Source organism: Coffea eugenioides, chromosome 3 (assembly GCF_003713205.1).
Source record: "Coffea eugenioides isolate CCC68of chromosome 3, Ceug_1.0, whole genome shotgun sequence".
NCBI classification, from domain to species: domain Eukaryota; kingdom Viridiplantae; phylum Streptophyta; class Magnoliopsida; order Gentianales; family Rubiaceae; genus Coffea; species Coffea eugenioides.
Window position 1 is genome coordinate 41023967 of NC_040037.1, and position 17767 is coordinate 41041733.

Sequence of the window (17767 nt, forward strand, 5' to 3'; positions counted from 1 at the left end):
TATCAGAGTATAAACTAACGGGATTTAATGAATGACATATCATCTGAATTTAAATTTAAACACCAAATTTTATATATGTTGCGTTCATCTAGACCCGCTGATGTATACACTGTCAGTGTATATAAAATTTACTCAATAATAAACTATGAAACTGTCTTCTAAGTGCCCATTAGATACTTGTTAATATATATTTCAAGCATCAGATTTGAAATGAAAGATTTATTAGAGAAAGTATATAAATACAAAAAAAAAGATAAATAAGATTAAATAGAAAAAATATATAAATGCAAGAAAAGATAATAATTAAAATATATATACACACACACACACATAATAACTTAGGTAAATTCCAGGTGTGTTACAACTTACAAGGAACAATTAGAAAAACCCATAAACTATCCAAACAAATTATAAAGGCAATTAGCACATTAGTTTTAGTATTCCAAATTTGAGCTCAACATTCTCCCTCCCTGATTTTTGAGAGAGAGAGACAGGGCGCATTTCCATGCAGATTTGTCAATACATTGCGTGATTGTGGCTAAACTTGTCAATACATTACGTGCAGATTGTCAATACATTGCGTGATTGCAGCTAAACATGATTATAAAATGTAAATTTGCATCATTGGGATCTTTGACATTTTTCCAAGATTATCTACAGTAGCCTTTGAACCAAATTGGTATGGCGACCTTAAGAAACTCATGCACCGATGACATGGGAAGCCTCACACTCCCCACATCAGATTCATGCTGTCCACCTCTCCCACGGTAATCTGATCCTCCAAGCTTCACAAGACCATATGCATCAGCACAATCGCTGCACTATTTTATCAAGAAAAGGTGATACAAGATATCATTACAAAGCCCACATGCCCCAAAAGATGATGGAAGTGAATACATTGTATTCTTGTACTCGAAAATGAAAATTTTCTTTGAAGAAGTTGCAGATGTGAGCAATAAGTTTGGAAATCCAATAGATGAAAAAGAAAGTAAATGAAGGCAACAGAGTATGAATGAAGTACCTGCCAGTTTTCCATCACTTCTGCAAGAGTCTATTCCATGCAAGCCTGCTTTTGTTAGCCTTCTGATCACGGCAACCGGGGATTTTAGCGCCCAGGGATGTGCCAGAACTGCAACAAGAACTCTCAATCAATCTATACAGAAGTCATATTGACCAACTTAAGAAACGCACAAAATTTAACTATATCACACTAATTACGTGGAATAAGCAGATCCACCATCATAAAGATATCTTGAAAAGGCCTGTTTTAGGTTCTCTACATGGCCTGCTTCAACCAAAGCACGAGCAACATGCAGCCTCTCAGGAGCAACACCTGTGCCTGCAATCTTGGTTATATGCTCCCACTTGAGAGATAGCTTCAGTTTGTTTAATTTTGAAACCATGCTCTTTGCACTTAGGAAACGTCCATTCCTTATGCAAGTATCAGCTTCACTAATTCGTCTATCCTTATTGGTCCCCACACACTATAGTATGCAAGAATACGAACTGGTTCTTCTGATCCCATCTCTCCACTGTTTATTTATGTTGAATATCAGAAAGAAAATAAAACGTGCAAGCAGGAAATAAATATATCAGTAATCCATTAACAATCAATGAAACTGTGGCACAAGACAGCCAGTAAAGTTAATAGAAGAACTACCAGAACCCTAAAACATGTGTTTTAGCTACTGTTTTGTTAATGCTAGATATGGTTAAGCCAAAGAGACAACTTTACCTTGGACAGAAAACTGCGCTAACTTCAACTCCTGGAACAATCTTGATCCCATATCTGAAAGCTGCTTCCTGGGCTTCAGGTATACCAGACATTGTATCATGATTTGTCAACACAATTACTTTCAACTGTTCAGGATATACATACTAATAAGTTGTAGTAGTCTAACCACATAATACACTTTAAAAAAGCATAGATTAGTAGCACATGTCATGCTAATAATATTAGAAGAACAACAATGGAGCGAAGATCTTATAAAGAATTGAACTATAAATTCCATAAGAGGGGGGAAAAAGTATTCATGGCATATAAGTCCATCAAGGTAAATAACACATATTATCAGTGATGATGAATTGCAAACATTGAAAAACATGATTCTAGAAGAAACGAGCACAGGGGACGGTTTCCAAACAAACATCTCTAGTGGACAGTGCTAATGGTCCAAATGTAAACCACCGAAATTTCACAAAATCTAAGCTGTGCAGTACGCTTCTCAAGAGTGTTATGACAACTTTCCAAACAGTTTTCCCTCGTTGATGGATTCCAGAATCAGAAACTGGTTATCAAAGTAAACTCTCCCTGTTTTCTCTCAGATTAAAATATCCTTATGAACCACCTGCATACACTAAAAAAGACCAAACAAAAGAAAGGCAGTAGTCTTTTTTCTTGTTAAATATGTAAAGACTTCAACTTTTTATAGAGCAAAACACGATCCTCTGAGCACAATCATAAATTAAAAACAATTCCAATATCAGATTCTTCAAAACACAAACAGAACAATTTTCATTACAAAATGGCATTTCACAAATTCCCAAATTTAACATATAAGAATTACTAGGATAGACAAAAATTGAATTTGGAGAAATCTTACGCCATTTTGGTGGGCTCTCTCAACAAGCTTGGTAGGTGATAATATCCCATCACTGTGAATCGAATGAAAATGAAGGTAAAAGACCAACTTCTTCAGATCATTCCAGTGCACCCCCAAAGTCATCATAATTTCAGCGGTAGATGAAGAACCAGCAGAATGGTCCAAGAAGACCCATTCACTGGGATTTATATGCTACAGTTTGTACACTACTCAATCTTCTCTTGCTATCAGCTCTCTTCTTTTTCTTCTTTTTGTTTTTTATGCTGCAATTATTAGAGCAATTGGTACCATTTGGCTTCTTTGGGCTATCTTTTCACCCAACATTGGAAATTGTTTAGGGAAATCTGTCATTATAAGAGTCAAGGAAATGCTAGACAGGCAGGGGATCTTTTTGGACATGGGGACTTTATAGGGGAGTGGATGTTTCGGGTAGGAGTAGAATCACTTGTAGCAGCAAAGAAGAGTTAAAAAGATTGACACCTCTACCACAAAAAATACATGAGTCATCATTTCCAATCAGCAAATCCAAAACATAATCCCAGAGAAAGAGAAAATTGAGATAAATGTGGATCACGTGGATAAGTAATTTAGGGGGCCAAGCAATATTTGTTTTCTTACAGGAAAATATTGCAGCAAACAATCAAGTATCAATAGTTGTACTCGGAGGCATATTCTCCTTTTCTTTTTTGTAATGAACAAGGTGTTCAAGATAATCTTCAAGCTCTTTTTCCAATTTCTCGATAAACTGACTTGTGTGCTCCAGGGACTGCTCATATCTATACTTTTCTAAGGCCTGCAGCAAAGAAATCAAGAGGCTGATTTGAAAAATTAAGCTCATTGTAAAACCCAAAATTTTCATCTAAGATAAAGTTATACATAGCTGATTTGAAGGAAATCAACAAATATCATCTCCTTTCAAGGAAAGAATGTTTAAGAAGCATCTATGAATCAGAAAAAGAAAAACTGCCAAAGGAAATACCCAGCAAGTTACAATAGGATCACCTTTTAATAGTCCTGCAACACCAGATAATAAAATGTATAAACAAACATCTATTGCCACACCTCAAAGCAAAGCAAAAAACAAGATTATAATTATAGGCACTGTTGTAAGTGCCAAGTAACATGTTAAAGTTACTAGTCCACTCATCTCATGCAACACAATATATCAAAACAGAAGCAAGTTGCAAAGAATATTTCCATGCTTGTTCTTAGGTAAACCCCAAATTTAATTTGCAAAAAGCTCCAATGGGGTACCAATGTGGATCCCGTTCTGTCTAATCTACCACGAGTCACCATGTTCAAATCAATACATGTCAAGAAACATCCTAAACTTAAGTTCCTAAGGGAGTAGGAGGTGGCAACTGATGTGCTAGGGTTTGAGCAAAAACCAAATGATCACCAACTGAAGGACAGGTAAGCACTATGAGAAACACAATCAGCGGAACCCAATTAGATTGATGCTCCAATAAATCCTTCAACCTAAAAGTAGGCCGCATGAGGACACAAATAGAGGAACCAATTAGCTTGATTCTTCAATTCAGCATTCAAGACTTCAAGTTAGGCCCCTATTTTCATAATTACACTCTCCTGAACCCAGTCCTAAGAAAATGGTATAAGTAACATATACAATTTCCTTGCATTCTTCTATCCTCAGACCCAGTCCCCCAAAAGAAAATGGTAGAAAGCAATTGGAATGGGGAAAGAAGAGAGAAGAAAGGAGAGCAAGGAACGGATGAATAACAAGGCAAAAAAATTTGGGCAAGGCAGAAAAAAAACTTTGGAGAAGTAGATAGGAAATGGAAGAAGATAATTTAGAGGTTGAAGAAAAAGGAAGGAACATGTAAGAAGAAAAAGAAAAGGAGAAGAGTAACCCTCTGTGTTCCCTCGATTTCCAACATTTTTTTAAAAAAAAAATTATCAGATGTAGATTAAAGAAGTAGGGATTACCTTAGCTTTAGAGAGTGTATCTGGAGGTGACATAACAACTGGTTGAACATAATTCTTCCCACGATAGAAGATTATAATGTTGTTAGGTTTAATGTCAATAACAGTTCCCTTACTTAATCGAGCTAGCTCTGCAGCATATTCGTGAACCTGTCCAGGCTTGCAAGGTTTGCAAATGACCTTAACCGTCTCGTGCTTCTTCCAATGGAGATGCATATTAAGAACAACACCTCCAAATACACCTCGTCTCCCAACTGGAACATAGTTTTTCTTTTTCTCACCAGTACGCTTCAGGTAAAACCTCTCTTCTTCAGTTAAACTTTCAGGATCATATGCTTCCACAGGAACTTTAGATACCTCATATTTCCTCAATTTCTCAATCAGCCAAGCTTCCTTTCTTTTCGCCTGGAGTATTTCAATGAAACTTACCATAAGTACCAAACCAGATAAAAATCCCCCCACCAAATAAATAAAATCCTCCACCAAGTGCACTCCCAAAGGATATTTTTCATGTGCATGTGTCAGGGTAGAGGTGAGGGTTTAGCGTAGGTTTACTTAATAAAAAAGGGGAAAAAAAGAACTAAGACATTACAAACCAAAAGATGGAATTGGCTATTTAACCATTTGAGTCCATAATTCTGCTCATTTAGTTGATCAAGAAGCTTCAATGGCACAATCAATGCCTACAATCCATTTATCATGGAGATTTTCTTTTCCTTTTCATTTTCAAAAAACACAATACTAAGTGAGACTTTGTTAGCTAACTTTGAGCACCAAGGACTTAAGCCTTTATCATGTTTAAAATGTTAAAATTCTATCAACGAGAAGTTTAAGGGGGGAAAAAAGAAGAAGAAGAAAACCACAGAAACTTGGTGAACAATTTGAGAAAATAAATAATGTAAGATCTTTTTCCTGGTACCATTGATACATATAATTGGCAACATCTCTGTATGTATCCCCACTCCTTTGAACGCAATAAAGATTAAAATGGAAAGGCAACAATTGTGAAAAGAAAAGAACAGGTTTGACTGAAATAGCCCTAAAAGAATGGTAAAACAATTGCAAAGACAGGCACGGCATAGAGAAGTATAAATCAAAATCTCACCAACCTTTTCAAGTTTATATCTTATCCTAACTTCTGGGTTTGGAGAATTCATTTTCTTTTTTGCCTTCAACCTGTAGAACTTAAGCTCATTAAGTTTTGCTTTTTTGGACATTTTAACCTTCTTGCCTGCCTTCTTTGCTTTTCTTTGTGACCCACCATTGACTGCCGGACTACCAAAATTAAACCTGACACCATCTTTATCTGTCTTCAGCTCAATCGAAGGATTACTGATGTGTCTAACTTGTATGGATTTTGAAGAGATATTATGTGACTGCAAAGCCAGCAATCTATTACTTAATAATGAGCTTTTCTTCATAGAAGGTTTAGATTCAGGAAAAGGTTTTTCTAGCCAGGAATCTCCTCGGTGTGCGCTTGTGTAATGACGGTGAAAGTGAGAAAATGAAGTAGCTTCAGGAAAACATGGAGAACTAGAAATATTTTGGACTAGGAAGTCACAAAGAAACAATCCCCTGCACAAAAACAAACATCGACATCAGGTTCAACCAATTCAGGAAAAGAGAAACAAGGCAAGGAGTTGACAACAATTGGAGTAGAAGGAAATAAGAAGATTCAGCTAACACAGACAAAGCAAAGAATAGAGTTCCGACATTTCCTGCAAAGGAAGATGATGGGACATTTTGATTACATTCCGACAAAGTATACATACTGTTGCTATCATGCCTAAATGTACCTGGCCACATGGCTATGTACAGAAATTTGTCCATCCTCATTTCTTTATGAGCAAATGCTATACTACCTCAAAGCTACAAGCTTCTTTAACTTTGGGTCATATGCATTGCATAGATTTAAGGTTTGTTTATATGCACTGGCATGCATATATGTCTCAGAGCAACAAAGCTAAGAGTAAAACTATTTGTGCAGCTATAAACCTGGAGAACATGTTAAAATTTTAATCGAAACTTAACTTGAAAGACATAGAGAACATATCAACAAATGTAATTCCTAATTCAGCAATAATAAATACAATACAGTTTTTTCTAAAGGGATTTATTTTTGCTGTTTATGTTGCATAATTTCTTCCCCAAACAATCCAATTTGTGTTCTCCTCACTTGACTACTTGTCGTCACACAAAACCTCGCACAGTAGTGCCTGGCTAAAACTACTTGAAGTTAAATTGGAGTTCGAATTTCATGTCAATGAATGCACTTGCTTAATGAAAGTTAAACAGAATTCAACAGCCACGATGGTGGAGCACTGGATTATCACTATATGGCTTCTTCTTTTATACAGGAAGAGAAGTTTTGCAACCTATTATGTATGGTTAATGAGGGAGCTTAACTGAATTTTGTAAATTTGTTAAAAAAAAAAAAAAAAGAACAAAAAAAGGCAAAAAGAACTACTTTCTACAATATTAGATTCTTCATCATATTGTATCTTAAGCAGCCACTGCAATACTACTACATCATAAATAAACACATAAAAAACACACACAAAAAAGATCAAATAAAATTCACCAAAAAAATAAAAATAAATAAGCATATGTCAAACTAAACGAAAACCAAGAGAAAAAAATTAACTTCAACCCTCAGCAAGAAAATTGCAGCCAAAAAAAAAAAACCAATGAAAGCAGATTGAAATACGAAAAATGAGTTACCTTCGGGGAGACGTTAGAGTGGAGTTGTTCTGAAAAATATATTTGGAAAAGCCGCCGCTGCCGGAGCCACTAGTGGCACACTTCTTCAGTGAGAGTCTGGACAACATGATTCTCTCTACTCAGCTCGGCTTTCCATCTCGTTTAATCAACTCTCAATCGGAATACACAAACGGATCAGGAAGATTTTCCGACGACTTGAGCTTCTTGAGATGTTAGAGGAAAATGCCAGGGAACGGGGGTATAGTCTGGCCCGGAGGAGTACGTACGACGAAGATCGGAAGAAGAAGAAGAAGGGAAGGATTATTAGTTTGGAGGTAAGGGAACGGGGACTCGCAAGTTCCATTTCCAGCCATTTCACGGCTAGGATGAAGCAGTGTTCAGTGGACGGTGGAGATGATGCCACGCAAGCAACTTAGTTGCTTCAGCAAAACGTCGACGTTTTAAGCGGGAAAATGAAAATATGGCGAACCTTTAAAGGGCAAATGACCAATTTCGCTTTCTAAACTTTTTCACTGATCAATTTAGTTCTAAACTTCTATTTGTAGCTAATTTCATGCCTAAACTTATTGTGTGGTCTAATTAAGGATCTTGTGGTGGCATGATGACTTGAATCAATCTGACTTCTAATTGTCCAACTAAATAGGGTTATTTTAGGAATATCATTCACAAGATTGTAATAAATCAAGTAAATCGTGTAAAAAATCACATGATTAAACCTTCTTCAATTTCATCTTCTTTTTTTACAGGATTTTAAATTTTTATACGGTGACTTTTTATACGATTCACTTGTTTTATTACAATCTCGTATATGATATTTTCATAATACTCCTGTTTTATTAGTCAATGAGGAGTTAAATCAATTGTTAGGATTAATGTTATCACCGCAAAGGTTCTTAATTGGAATTACCAAATGAGTTCAAGAATCAAATTGGCCAGATCAGCACCGACAAAAAAGTTTTATGCATGGAATTGCCCATTTTTCAAACTATTCCAATTTGCTAATCAAGAAAATTCCTATTCTCTCTAAAACTGGACAAAAGCAGAAGAGTTAGAGCCCTATTTATGCTTTCACCACAAGGGCCCAGATAGATATAAAAGCCCAACTCATTTGAGTTTGATTGAACGTATGAAAAAGCCCAGTCTTTAACTGTTATCAGAAAATGATACAAATATGATTAAAGGGAAGGGAAATAAAATAAAATGAAATAAAATAATCCACATTAAAAAACGTTTGTATAACGAATGCGGCCCCCATCAAGTTGTTGGTGAAGGAACAAATCTGTAAGTTTTGGTCTTCCGTCTGTTGTCAATTTCTTCTAAGAAGAATTCTTCCTTAATTTTCAGGTTAGCTCTTTAATGTTTATAATATTACTTTTCTAATGATAGTAATATTAGATAGAACTTCCAGGTATGTGACTGTGTGTGATGGGAGGTGTCTACTGTGTGATTTTGAGGAATTCAGGTCTTCAAAGTTGAAATCTGAAATGGGTTTTTGTTGATTTCTTGAATACAGTTTATACGGAGTAAAGATTGAATTTTTTGGTAGAAATAGTAAAAGAAAAAGGAATGTCATCTTCAGCTCAGGACCCTTTCTACATTGTTATGGAAGAGATCCAAGATTCTGTAAGTTTATTTCTTCTTGCAAAAATTAATATTTCGTTTTCAGATCAGTGTTTAGTTAATTATGCTGTCAAAATTGTTTTTTTTTTAATATAAAGTCCATGATTGTTTTTGCTTTATGATTCTGATAATTACCATTACTTTGTTCTAATATTTCTCTTATCAATGTAGATCAAGCAGAATGAGGCATTTATGCTTCTCTTTTTGTAGATATTTGGATGATTACGATTAATTACAGTGACATGGTTATTGCTTAATTAAGTTCTATGGGGATTGCCTGAAATCTGGAATGATTATGTTTTAGAAGACTGCAGGCCAAGATGTTGGATATGGTAATTTGGCTTTATTGCTAGGATAATTTGGGAGGCCCCAATGTAGAACGTCATCATTGAAACTTTCTTGTTGAATCTGCTCAAATTGGGTAAATTGGGTTTGGATTTGTTTAGGGTTTTCCGTGGCTGCTAAAGATCTAACAATAGTAGCATATTTGTGAGATCATGTTTGTGCTTCGTGGGCATGTTTGACTGGGTATGCATGATGGGCTACTTATGTTGGTCGTAATATCCAAAATTAAAAGTGCCTGGGAAGTAAAAGACAGAGAAATTGGCTTCTTGAGTTAAAAGTGAAAAATTCCTACTTATTCAATAAAAGTGTTAGAAAATGTACTTGTTTTTAATCCTTTTGGAGGTCATTTGTATATGTAGGTATTCCATGGCATTGAAAATCAGGATAGAAGAATAACATGACCTTTTGTTCAAGGGGTCTCTTAACTTTTAGATATTTCTCTCCTGAATTCGAACTGTAACTTCTACCTCTTTTAGCATTTTCCACTTTTTACCTTTTGTATGATCTGAAGTATGTTAGGTAAATAAGATGCAGAGTTGCCACAGAGATTTTGATACTCCCATACAGGATGTTTTAAGGATTTCAAGAACCAAGACCAAAAATTGATTTGCTTCTAACCCACACTTCTAAACCTTACTCTTTCCCACTTGTCCATGCCTTGATGTCATTTGTGCTGACATAAGTACATTTGCTTGGGTGGATACATGCAGACGCGGACAGACATGTACTTGGTTTTTGTATACGTCTGAAGAAGCACAAAGATAGTTAATTCTTCACTTGCTGCAATTAGAGCTATCACTTCATGTCCTACTAATTGTTGATGATGTCTTATCTTCAAATGCTCTTGGATCTCAGCCACCTCCCTTGGAAAAAAAATTTTGTTGAGCGTTCTGTTTGTGTGGTCATGCATTGAAATTTTCTTGTATGTGATATTTAACTTGTGAATTACTTTCTTGGCCAGATTGACAAGTTGCTATCTAGCTTTCACAAATGGGAGCGTCTTGCTCCAGATAGTGGAGAGCAACTAAATCTGACCAAGGAACTTCTTGCTGGTTGTGAGAGCATTCAGTGGCAGGTATGCATTGCAGTTTGTAATCATTGAATTAGGATTTCTCCTTTTCTTTTTTTTGATGTGCCTAAAATGACAATCAATCACATATCTTCGTAATTGTCCATGAAAGTAGCATGGTTACGATTTTGCTTTGAAACTCAGAAAGATGCATTTCGTAATGCTTAATGACTCCTTTCATCTTATACTACATGGTTTTTTGTGAATTCAACAACTTATATAAATGTTAAATTTTGTAACTTCCTCTTGTCATGGTGTGATTTTTTTTTAAATGCCAGTTTATTTCCCCAGATTTTCTCTGAAGGTTTTGGGTTGCATAAAGGTACACATGTATCTTTCATAAATACTGAAGATCTGTTTTTGTGATAGGAAGGTGGATGAATTGGATAAAACAATTTCTGTAGCAGCAGGAGATCCTTCATGGTATGGTATCAATGAACCAGAGCTTGAGAAAAGAAGAAGATGGACCAGCAATGCTCGAAGTCAGGTATTTGTTTATAAGTTGTTCCATAGCTGCCATAATTGCAACTTGTTATTCCTTGTGTTACTGTACAGGAATCTTCTTCTGCTGTTTAGGCATAATACATACTACCCAATGAATAACTTATATACTGGATGGATTTGCTTTGGATTTATCAGACACTTGAGGTTAACAGACTTATGTGTTGGGTAATTAGGTTGGCAATATGAAGAAGGCAATAGTAGCTGGGAAGGAGTCTAATGGCTTAAGCTCTTCAAATGTAAATGGAATGCGTAGGGAACTCATGAGAATGCCAAATTCGCAACAGACGGACAGATCCAACCAGTATGTTACACAAGCTAATGATGATCTCATATCCTCAGAATCAGACAGACAGCTACTTCTCATAAAGTATGGTCTTTTGTTTCATTATCAACCTCTTCCCAGCTTATTCTGTTTGATTTATTTTCTTTTGCTATATTCTTTTTTTTTTCCTTGTCTTGAGCATGATCTGTTTGTGTTCCTGTTTCTTTCCTCAAGTGATGAATATGCCTGACCAAACAACAATTACAATACAAATGATTGTTTGTGAATATATAGAATTTTTCTGGTTAGTTTTCCCAGGATTTAAAGTTTTGGTTTCACAACATTTGAATGTGATTTTGGTTAACATCTTTAATTCTTTCTCTCTCAACAAGAATATGAAAAATAACTTGGTAACTTCGTTAGAAGGTTATTCCCCATTAAGCATCTATTACTTTGATTTTTTGGTAAAACAATAGGCTGAGCTCTAAGAATAAGTAATAAGCTATTCATTTATCACTTAATGTAATATACACTTAAATGTATCAAATTTAGTACTTAACAATTCAGTAACTTAATGGATTCAGATTTCAGTTTTAAGACTGATCAAATGCACCCTTAGTAATTGCTTGTCAGCATTTCAAGGAAACTTATTTTGTCCATTAATTGAATTTATTTCATATTTTTTGATGTTTTTTTCTAAATTATTGAATTGAAGGAAGATTTACATAATTAGTGAAAACAGTTTTTTAAAAAAATTGAAAGTAAGCATGATTCTTGTTAAGTGTGAAACTGCAAGAATAATAAAATTTTTTAGACTGTTGAAGATTTCAAAATTATGGCCTGATTACTTGATCAACTACTAGATCATTCAATCTATAGTCGTATTTTTGGAGTTTTATTCATTTCTATTGTGTAATAGTGTGGCTTATGCAGGCAACAAGATGAAGAGTTGGATGAGCTCAGTGCTAGTGTAGAAAGAATTGGTGGTGTTGGCCTTACGATACATGAAGAACTTCTTGCACATGTACTTCTTTTGACACTTTTTGAACTGTCATTTCCATTCTGGAGAATTGGTATTAGAGTGAAATTTGCTGCATCTCTGTTGTGTAGTTACCTATCTTGTGTCCAAAGATTTTCTTTAGTCAAATATTTCTACGAAAATCAAACAGCACTCCTAAAATCCAGTTTTGTTGGTGTGCAGGAAAAGATTATAGATGACTTGGGTACAGAGATGGAGGGAACATCAAATCGCCTTGATTTTGTTCAGGTTAGTATTGCCATCATATGACTTCTGCATCTTACTTTGGTTTGTACCATTCCTATCTTTGAATGTAAGAGCTGATATTCCACTTATTGGCCTCAAGTATATCCCTTGCTCCTCCCCCCTCTTTCTCTCTCTTTTGGTCTGAATCTTGTTTAATTGAAGTTACACTTCTCTGCAGAAAAAGGTTGGCATGGTAATGAAGAAGGCTGGAGCCAAGGGTCAATTTATGATGATTTTGTTCCTTCTCGTTTTGTTTATCATTCTGTTTGTGCTGGTCTTTTTCACTTAGTCTTGAAAGATTTTGGCATTTAGTCTATTGCATGAGGGAGGTTACCACTGTTGGAATAAATTGGAAACTTTTGGTGGATGTATATGAATTAGAAATTTCTTTCCCGTATATGAATTAGAAGTATACCATCATTGGAACGTTGTTGGCTGTGTTGTACTTAGCAGAGCTTCTTAGTTTCGATATTCTTTGCACATCATAGAAGTTTACAGCAAAATTTTGTCCGCTTTTGCATCTGATTACAAGATAGCTAGATGTTATGATGCCCAAGCAGCAAAATCAGTTATTTGCCTTTGTGTTCTGCTTCCTAGTTAGCCTTGACTCTTTATGATTCTTGTGCCCCGTCCGGCAAAATGATTTTGGCTATTCAAAAGTTTGGTAGTACCAATAGTTGATTGAAGTAACACTTTTTTTTTTGGCATCTTTGTAATTTTTTTTTTTCAAGAATATGATAGAAGTTTGGCTTAGAATTGCAGATATCTATTCAAAAAAGGCTTGATAGCTTTTTTTTTTTTTTTTAAAAAAAATTTCCAGAGAGGGGACAGGAGGATTAGAACTTAAAATCTCTAATTCTTGGGGCTCGTTTGCTAATTTAGGGCGCGTTTGATAAAACTGAAGTCTGAAATCTGAAGTTTGAATTCATTTAGTTATTGAATTGCGAAATATTAAATTTAATATATTTGATTGCATATCACATTAAGTAATAAATAAATAATTTATCACTTAATTTTGGAAGTAAGTTTTGTCTAAGAAATTCAATGTCATCTAATTAATTCAGATGTTCAATCTTTGATTATCAAACAGTCTGGATATGTTAAGATCTGAATTTATTGAGTTTAAGTGTTGAATCTGAATTTATTGAGTTCAAGTGTTGAATTGGATTATTAAACGGAGCTTGAGTTCACCTTTTCCTTCGGAGGTTTGACTTTAATGCCTTGTTTGGATCCTGGACTGTGGGAAGGAATTTGACATATCTTGCCTTGCATTTTTTCCCATATCAAAATAAGACTCAAGAATAAGTGTATTTTTACCTTTGATTGAACTTATCTTGAGTACTATCAGGATTAAACCCTTTTTTTTTCTTGCTTTCCTTTTTCGGTGAAATTCTTGACTCAACTATTAGTTCAGTCTCATTCCCAAAAAAAAAAAAAAAAAACCTATTAATGTTATAAAACTAATAAAATAAACTACTATAATATTAAGTGAAATATTTAAGAAAGAAGTAGAGGAATGGAGAGTGATTTTCTTATATTCCAACCAATACAAAAGTCCTTTAAAAGGGTGTCAATGTACCTTTTTATATAGGTACTACAAGATTAAAGGAACATCAATCCTATTAAACACCCACTATTACAAGAATATGAAGAAGCCTATGAAACGGTTCTTCCACTAAATGAATAGATTTATGGATTGTAACTTCTATACATAATGTATCCATAAATCAAGAATTAATCCTCTTGGGAATACAAAGGGACATCCATACTTTTAATTGTTTCATAACACTCCCCCTTGGATGTCCATTACATAAAGAATATGCCTCGTTAAAACCTTACCAGGGAAAAATCCATCGGGACAAAAACCCTAGTGAAGGAAAAAGAGTACACTATTCTTGTGTATTAATTTCTCCCCCTGAAGCAAACATCATTTGAGATCTTTTAATCGTTGCATTTCAATATGCTTCACCAATTGCACTGAGATATGGTACTTCAGGACCAAGTATCTCTCCATCTTCCTCTTGCGGTCTAAAAGAATCTTTATTAGGATCTAATGATCTGACGATCATTGGAGTACTTAATATATGTGTCTTATTCATATAAAACCGCTTTAATACCTTCCGGGTATATGCAGTTTGGTGGACAAAAATTTCACTTTTTAAATGCTCAATTTGTAAATCAAGGTAGAATTTTGTTTTTCCAAAATTCTTGATCTCAAAATCTTTCTTCAAATATTCAACATTATTTTGAATCTCTTCAGGAGTTCCAATCAAATTTAGATCATCAATATATATAACAATGATCACAAAATTTGATCCATTTTTCTTGGTAAAAACATATGGACATATTGGATCATTGGTATAACCTTCTTTAGTCAGACATTCATTGAGGCGGTTATACCACATACGTTCAGATTGTTTTAGGTCATACAAAGACCTTTGTAATTTAATAGAATAAATATCTTTAGAATTTGATTTGCATGCTTCAGGCATGTTGAATTCTTCGGAAATTCTCATATAAATATCATTTTCAAGATTTTCATATAAATATGCAGTAACGACGTCCATTAGACGCATATCTAGTTTTTCATGTACTGCAAAACTCACAAGATATCTAAATATGATAGCATCCACTACAGGTGAATACATTTCATCATAATTAAATTTAGGCCTTTGTGAAAATCCTTAAGCTATTAGCTTTACATCTTTAGGTGTTTGGACTACAAGTCCAAAAACTTTTCTTTTAACCAGTGAGTCTAATTCAGATTGGATCACATCTTTTCATTTTGGCCAATCATTTCTATACCGACATTCATCAATCGATTTAGATTCATAATCCTCATCAACTTCTATAATATCAAGTGCTACATTTTATTAGGCTCCAATTAAATTTTTTTTTTTATGATTTCATTCTCTTCAGGAGTTGGCTCTTCAGGAGCAACCTCTTCAAGAGATTGAATTTTGTCATGACATTTATTTAATCTCCGGAGATATTTGAAATCAATTTATACTTTGTTTAGGTAGGCCGGCCTTAAATTTATTTGTAGCACTTGTGCATATCCTTCAGGGACATCAATTTTAACCAGAGTATTTCCTGCAGGAATAACTGATTTAATGACTCTTCTGGAGTCGATAAATATAACTTTCTATAAATGAAGAATTTCTTGAACTTCTAGTTCACATTATTTTGTATGAGGATTGAGGAAATTCAATTTTTCAAATGATTTCCTTTCGGTTGATTTCTTCCTCCCCTTAATGTCGGGAATCGTAGTTCATCAGAATAAATAAATCATTTAATAGATCACCCATCAAATATTTTACGATATTTAATCGTAAAGTGATTCATACCCGACATAAATTCTAAATTTCTTTTTGGAGCCATATATAATATAAAGGGGGTATGTATAAATATTTGTCGGCTCTCAAATATTCTCACTTTTGTCAAATCATATATCCATTGGGATCAGTAAACTTCTGGTTTACTGCAGGTGAAAATAATAAATCAAATGAGAATAAAAACAACTATATCGATAACCATTTCTCTCTCGAATGGTTATTATGATATAATTAACCTTTATCTCACTTGATTTCTAAACATGATCTCTATTATTGTCTCATTTAATGTCTCAATTTGATATCCATTTCAACGGATATATAAATTCAATAAATTTTCCGAGACATGGTAAAAAGTAGTGCTTTATTTATAATAAACTTTTCTCCTACATGGAGAAATATAGTAGTGGATCTTCTGGAGTTTTCAATCAGTTAAACACTACCACTGATTGTGTTTGTCTCTCTCATTGGAATATAGTGTATGTAGTAGCACTTATTAATGAGACACATATCATTGTCACCATAATTCTTATGGGACAAATATCATCACCATAATCCTTTGATCCCAAATATTTAACATCCATTTCTTCTTCAGGAAAAAAAATTAATTACTATCATAAATTAAATCAAGCATCATATACCTTCAGGGTGTTTAAAGAAATTGACCATGTGAAGATGCGATTATAATTTTGATTCGTCAAATATACTTCGGGACATTTATCTTCAGGATTCTTATTTTCTTGTCCTCATCATTATTATCCCACTTCAAGTGGTAATTTTTTCTCTTGTCATGGTAAAATACATATTTACCAAAATCATAGTCATGGCATCAACCATAACTAGTAAATTGAAATTTAGTCACATTCACTTCTGGGAATGGACTAGAACTAGCATACAATAAGTACAGAATAATTCTCAAAATTTCTCTCAATATTGCCACTACAGGAGCATATTCGAGAAATCAATTGTGGATAATATCATTTTAAATATATCTTATGAGTAAAATTTTCTCGACACAATTTCAACTGAGAAGTAATTCTGAAAATTGCATAATTATGCTCTTGTAGCCATAGGTAAATTTATCATACCAGGCTTTTGAAATAATGACCATCTTCTAGTGGTCAAATATTTTTGTTAAAGAACGACCATCTTCAGGTGGTCGAATCTTTTTCTTTAAGTATTTCAAAGAACAAGTGAATCCTCAAACATAATTGATTTTCTATAATAACATCTCTAAAACTCAATGCATCAGAATATAAGTATTTATAATAAATAATTATAAAGATAAATAAGTAGAATTAAACGGAGAAATATTACCTCAAAGATGTCAAACAATATATGTTTGTGTTTAGTGATTGTTCAGCAATAAGCACTTGTATTTTGCGATCATTCAAGTGTTAACCATAAGAAATTGAAATAAGTTTATGGGTTAGAGATTTACCTCAATAGGTAGTCAAGAGTTGCTCGAAAAAAAACCAACAGTTGATTTGACACTAGCAGAATCTTGACAGAGTCTCGTGTTTCACCTTTGCTCAGAAGTAGAGACTCGTGCTGATAACGTGTTATAAAACTAATAAAATAAACTACTATAATATTAAGTGAAATATTGGAGAAAGAAGTAGAGGAATGGAGAGTGATTTTCTTATATTCCAACCAATACAAAAGTCCTTTAAAAGGGTGTCAATGTACCTCTTTATATAGGTACTACAAGATTAAAGGAACATCAATCCTCTTAAACATCCACTATTACAAGAATATGAAGAAACCTATGAAACGGTTCTTCCACTACATGAATAGATTTATGGATTGTAACTTCTATACATAATGTATCCATAAATCAAGAATTAATCCTCTTGGGAATACAAAGGGACATCCATACTTTTAATTGTTTCATAACAATTAGTTCAGTCTCTATTATTTCTGTGGATTAACGTTCTTTTGCTCAATTGAATTTCTGATTTCCAAACAAAAGCCTGTCTGTTTTGTTTGTTTGTTTGTTTGTTACTTGCCCTTGAGAGTTCGTGGAGCCATGAATTCCTCTAAAACATTTCATGATTCTTCTTTTTCTCCTTGCAACAGACTCGAGTTGGGCTGTCTGTTGGT

At 34.1% G+C, this 17767-nt stretch overlaps 3 protein-coding genes across 4 annotated transcripts; 1 reads left to right on the forward strand and 2 right to left on the reverse strand.

Annotated features, from left to right (window-relative positions):
* Positions 1-379: 379 nt before the first annotated feature.
* On the reverse strand, positions 380-2916 carry LOC113764648 (5'-3' exoribonuclease-like; the record flags this gene model as incomplete). Its single annotated transcript, XM_027308617.1, is given in 7 exon segments — positions 380-821; positions 1022-1129; positions 1219-1441; positions 1444-1532; positions 1736-1860; positions 2604-2784; positions 2786-2916. Coding segments are annotated over 6 exon segments (843 nt in total), but the record flags the coding sequence as incomplete, so codon positions are not given.
* Positions 2908-7532, reverse strand: LOC113764647 (uncharacterized CRM domain-containing protein At3g25440, chloroplastic). The gene is made up of 4 exons (XM_027308616.1): positions 7269-7532; positions 5657-6122; positions 4551-4952; positions 2908-3396 (listed from the first exon to the last, which is right to left on the reverse strand). Exons 1-4 carry the CDS (start codon positions 7373-7375, stop codon positions 3244-3246), a joined length of 1128 nt encoding a protein of 375 aa, XP_027164417.1. The 5' UTR covers positions 7376-7532; the 3' UTR covers positions 2908-3243.
* Positions 7533-8482: 950 nt separating this feature from the next.
* On the forward strand, positions 8483-12801 carry LOC113765362 (syntaxin-61). 2 transcript variants are annotated; one of them, XM_027309510.1, is made up of 8 exons: positions 8483-8549; positions 8782-8891; positions 10195-10308; positions 10676-10789; positions 10980-11173; positions 12002-12092; positions 12270-12335; positions 12511-12801. In XM_027309510.1, exons 2-8 carry the CDS (start codon positions 8835-8837, stop codon positions 12619-12621), a joined length of 747 nt encoding a protein of 248 aa, XP_027165311.1. In that variant the 5' UTR covers positions 8483-8549; positions 8782-8834; the 3' UTR covers positions 12622-12801. The 2 variants fall into 2 exon arrangements, with proteins under 2 accessions (XP_027165311.1, XP_027165310.1); XM_027309509.1 differs by having other exon boundaries at positions 8500-8612.
* Positions 12802-17767: the final 4966 nt, after the last annotated feature.

Coding starts and splice junctions, on each gene's coding strand:
- LOC113765362 (XM_027309510.1), top strand. CDS start 8,835: ATGTCATCTTCAGCTCAGGACCCTTTCTACATTGTTATGGAAGAGATC. Junction 11,174..12,001: donor AGACAGCTACTTCTCATAAA/GTATGGTCTTTT, acceptor TGGCTTATGCAG/GCAACAAGATGAAGAGTTGG. Junction 12,093..12,269: donor ATGAAGAACTTCTTGCACAT/GTACTTCTTTTG, acceptor GTTGGTGTGCAG/GAAAAGATTATAGATGACTT.
- LOC113764647 (XM_027308616.1), bottom strand. CDS start 7,375: ATGTTGTCCAGACTCTCACTGAAGAAGTGTGCCACTAGTGGCTCCGGC. Junction 6,123..7,268: donor ACTCTAACGTCTCCCCGAAG/GTAACTCATTTT, acceptor GTTTTTGTGCAG/GGGATTGTTTCTTTGTGACT. Junction 4,953..5,656: donor TAAGATATAAACTTGAAAAG/GTTGGTGAGATT, acceptor GAAATACTCCAG/GCGAAAAGAAAGGAAGCTTG.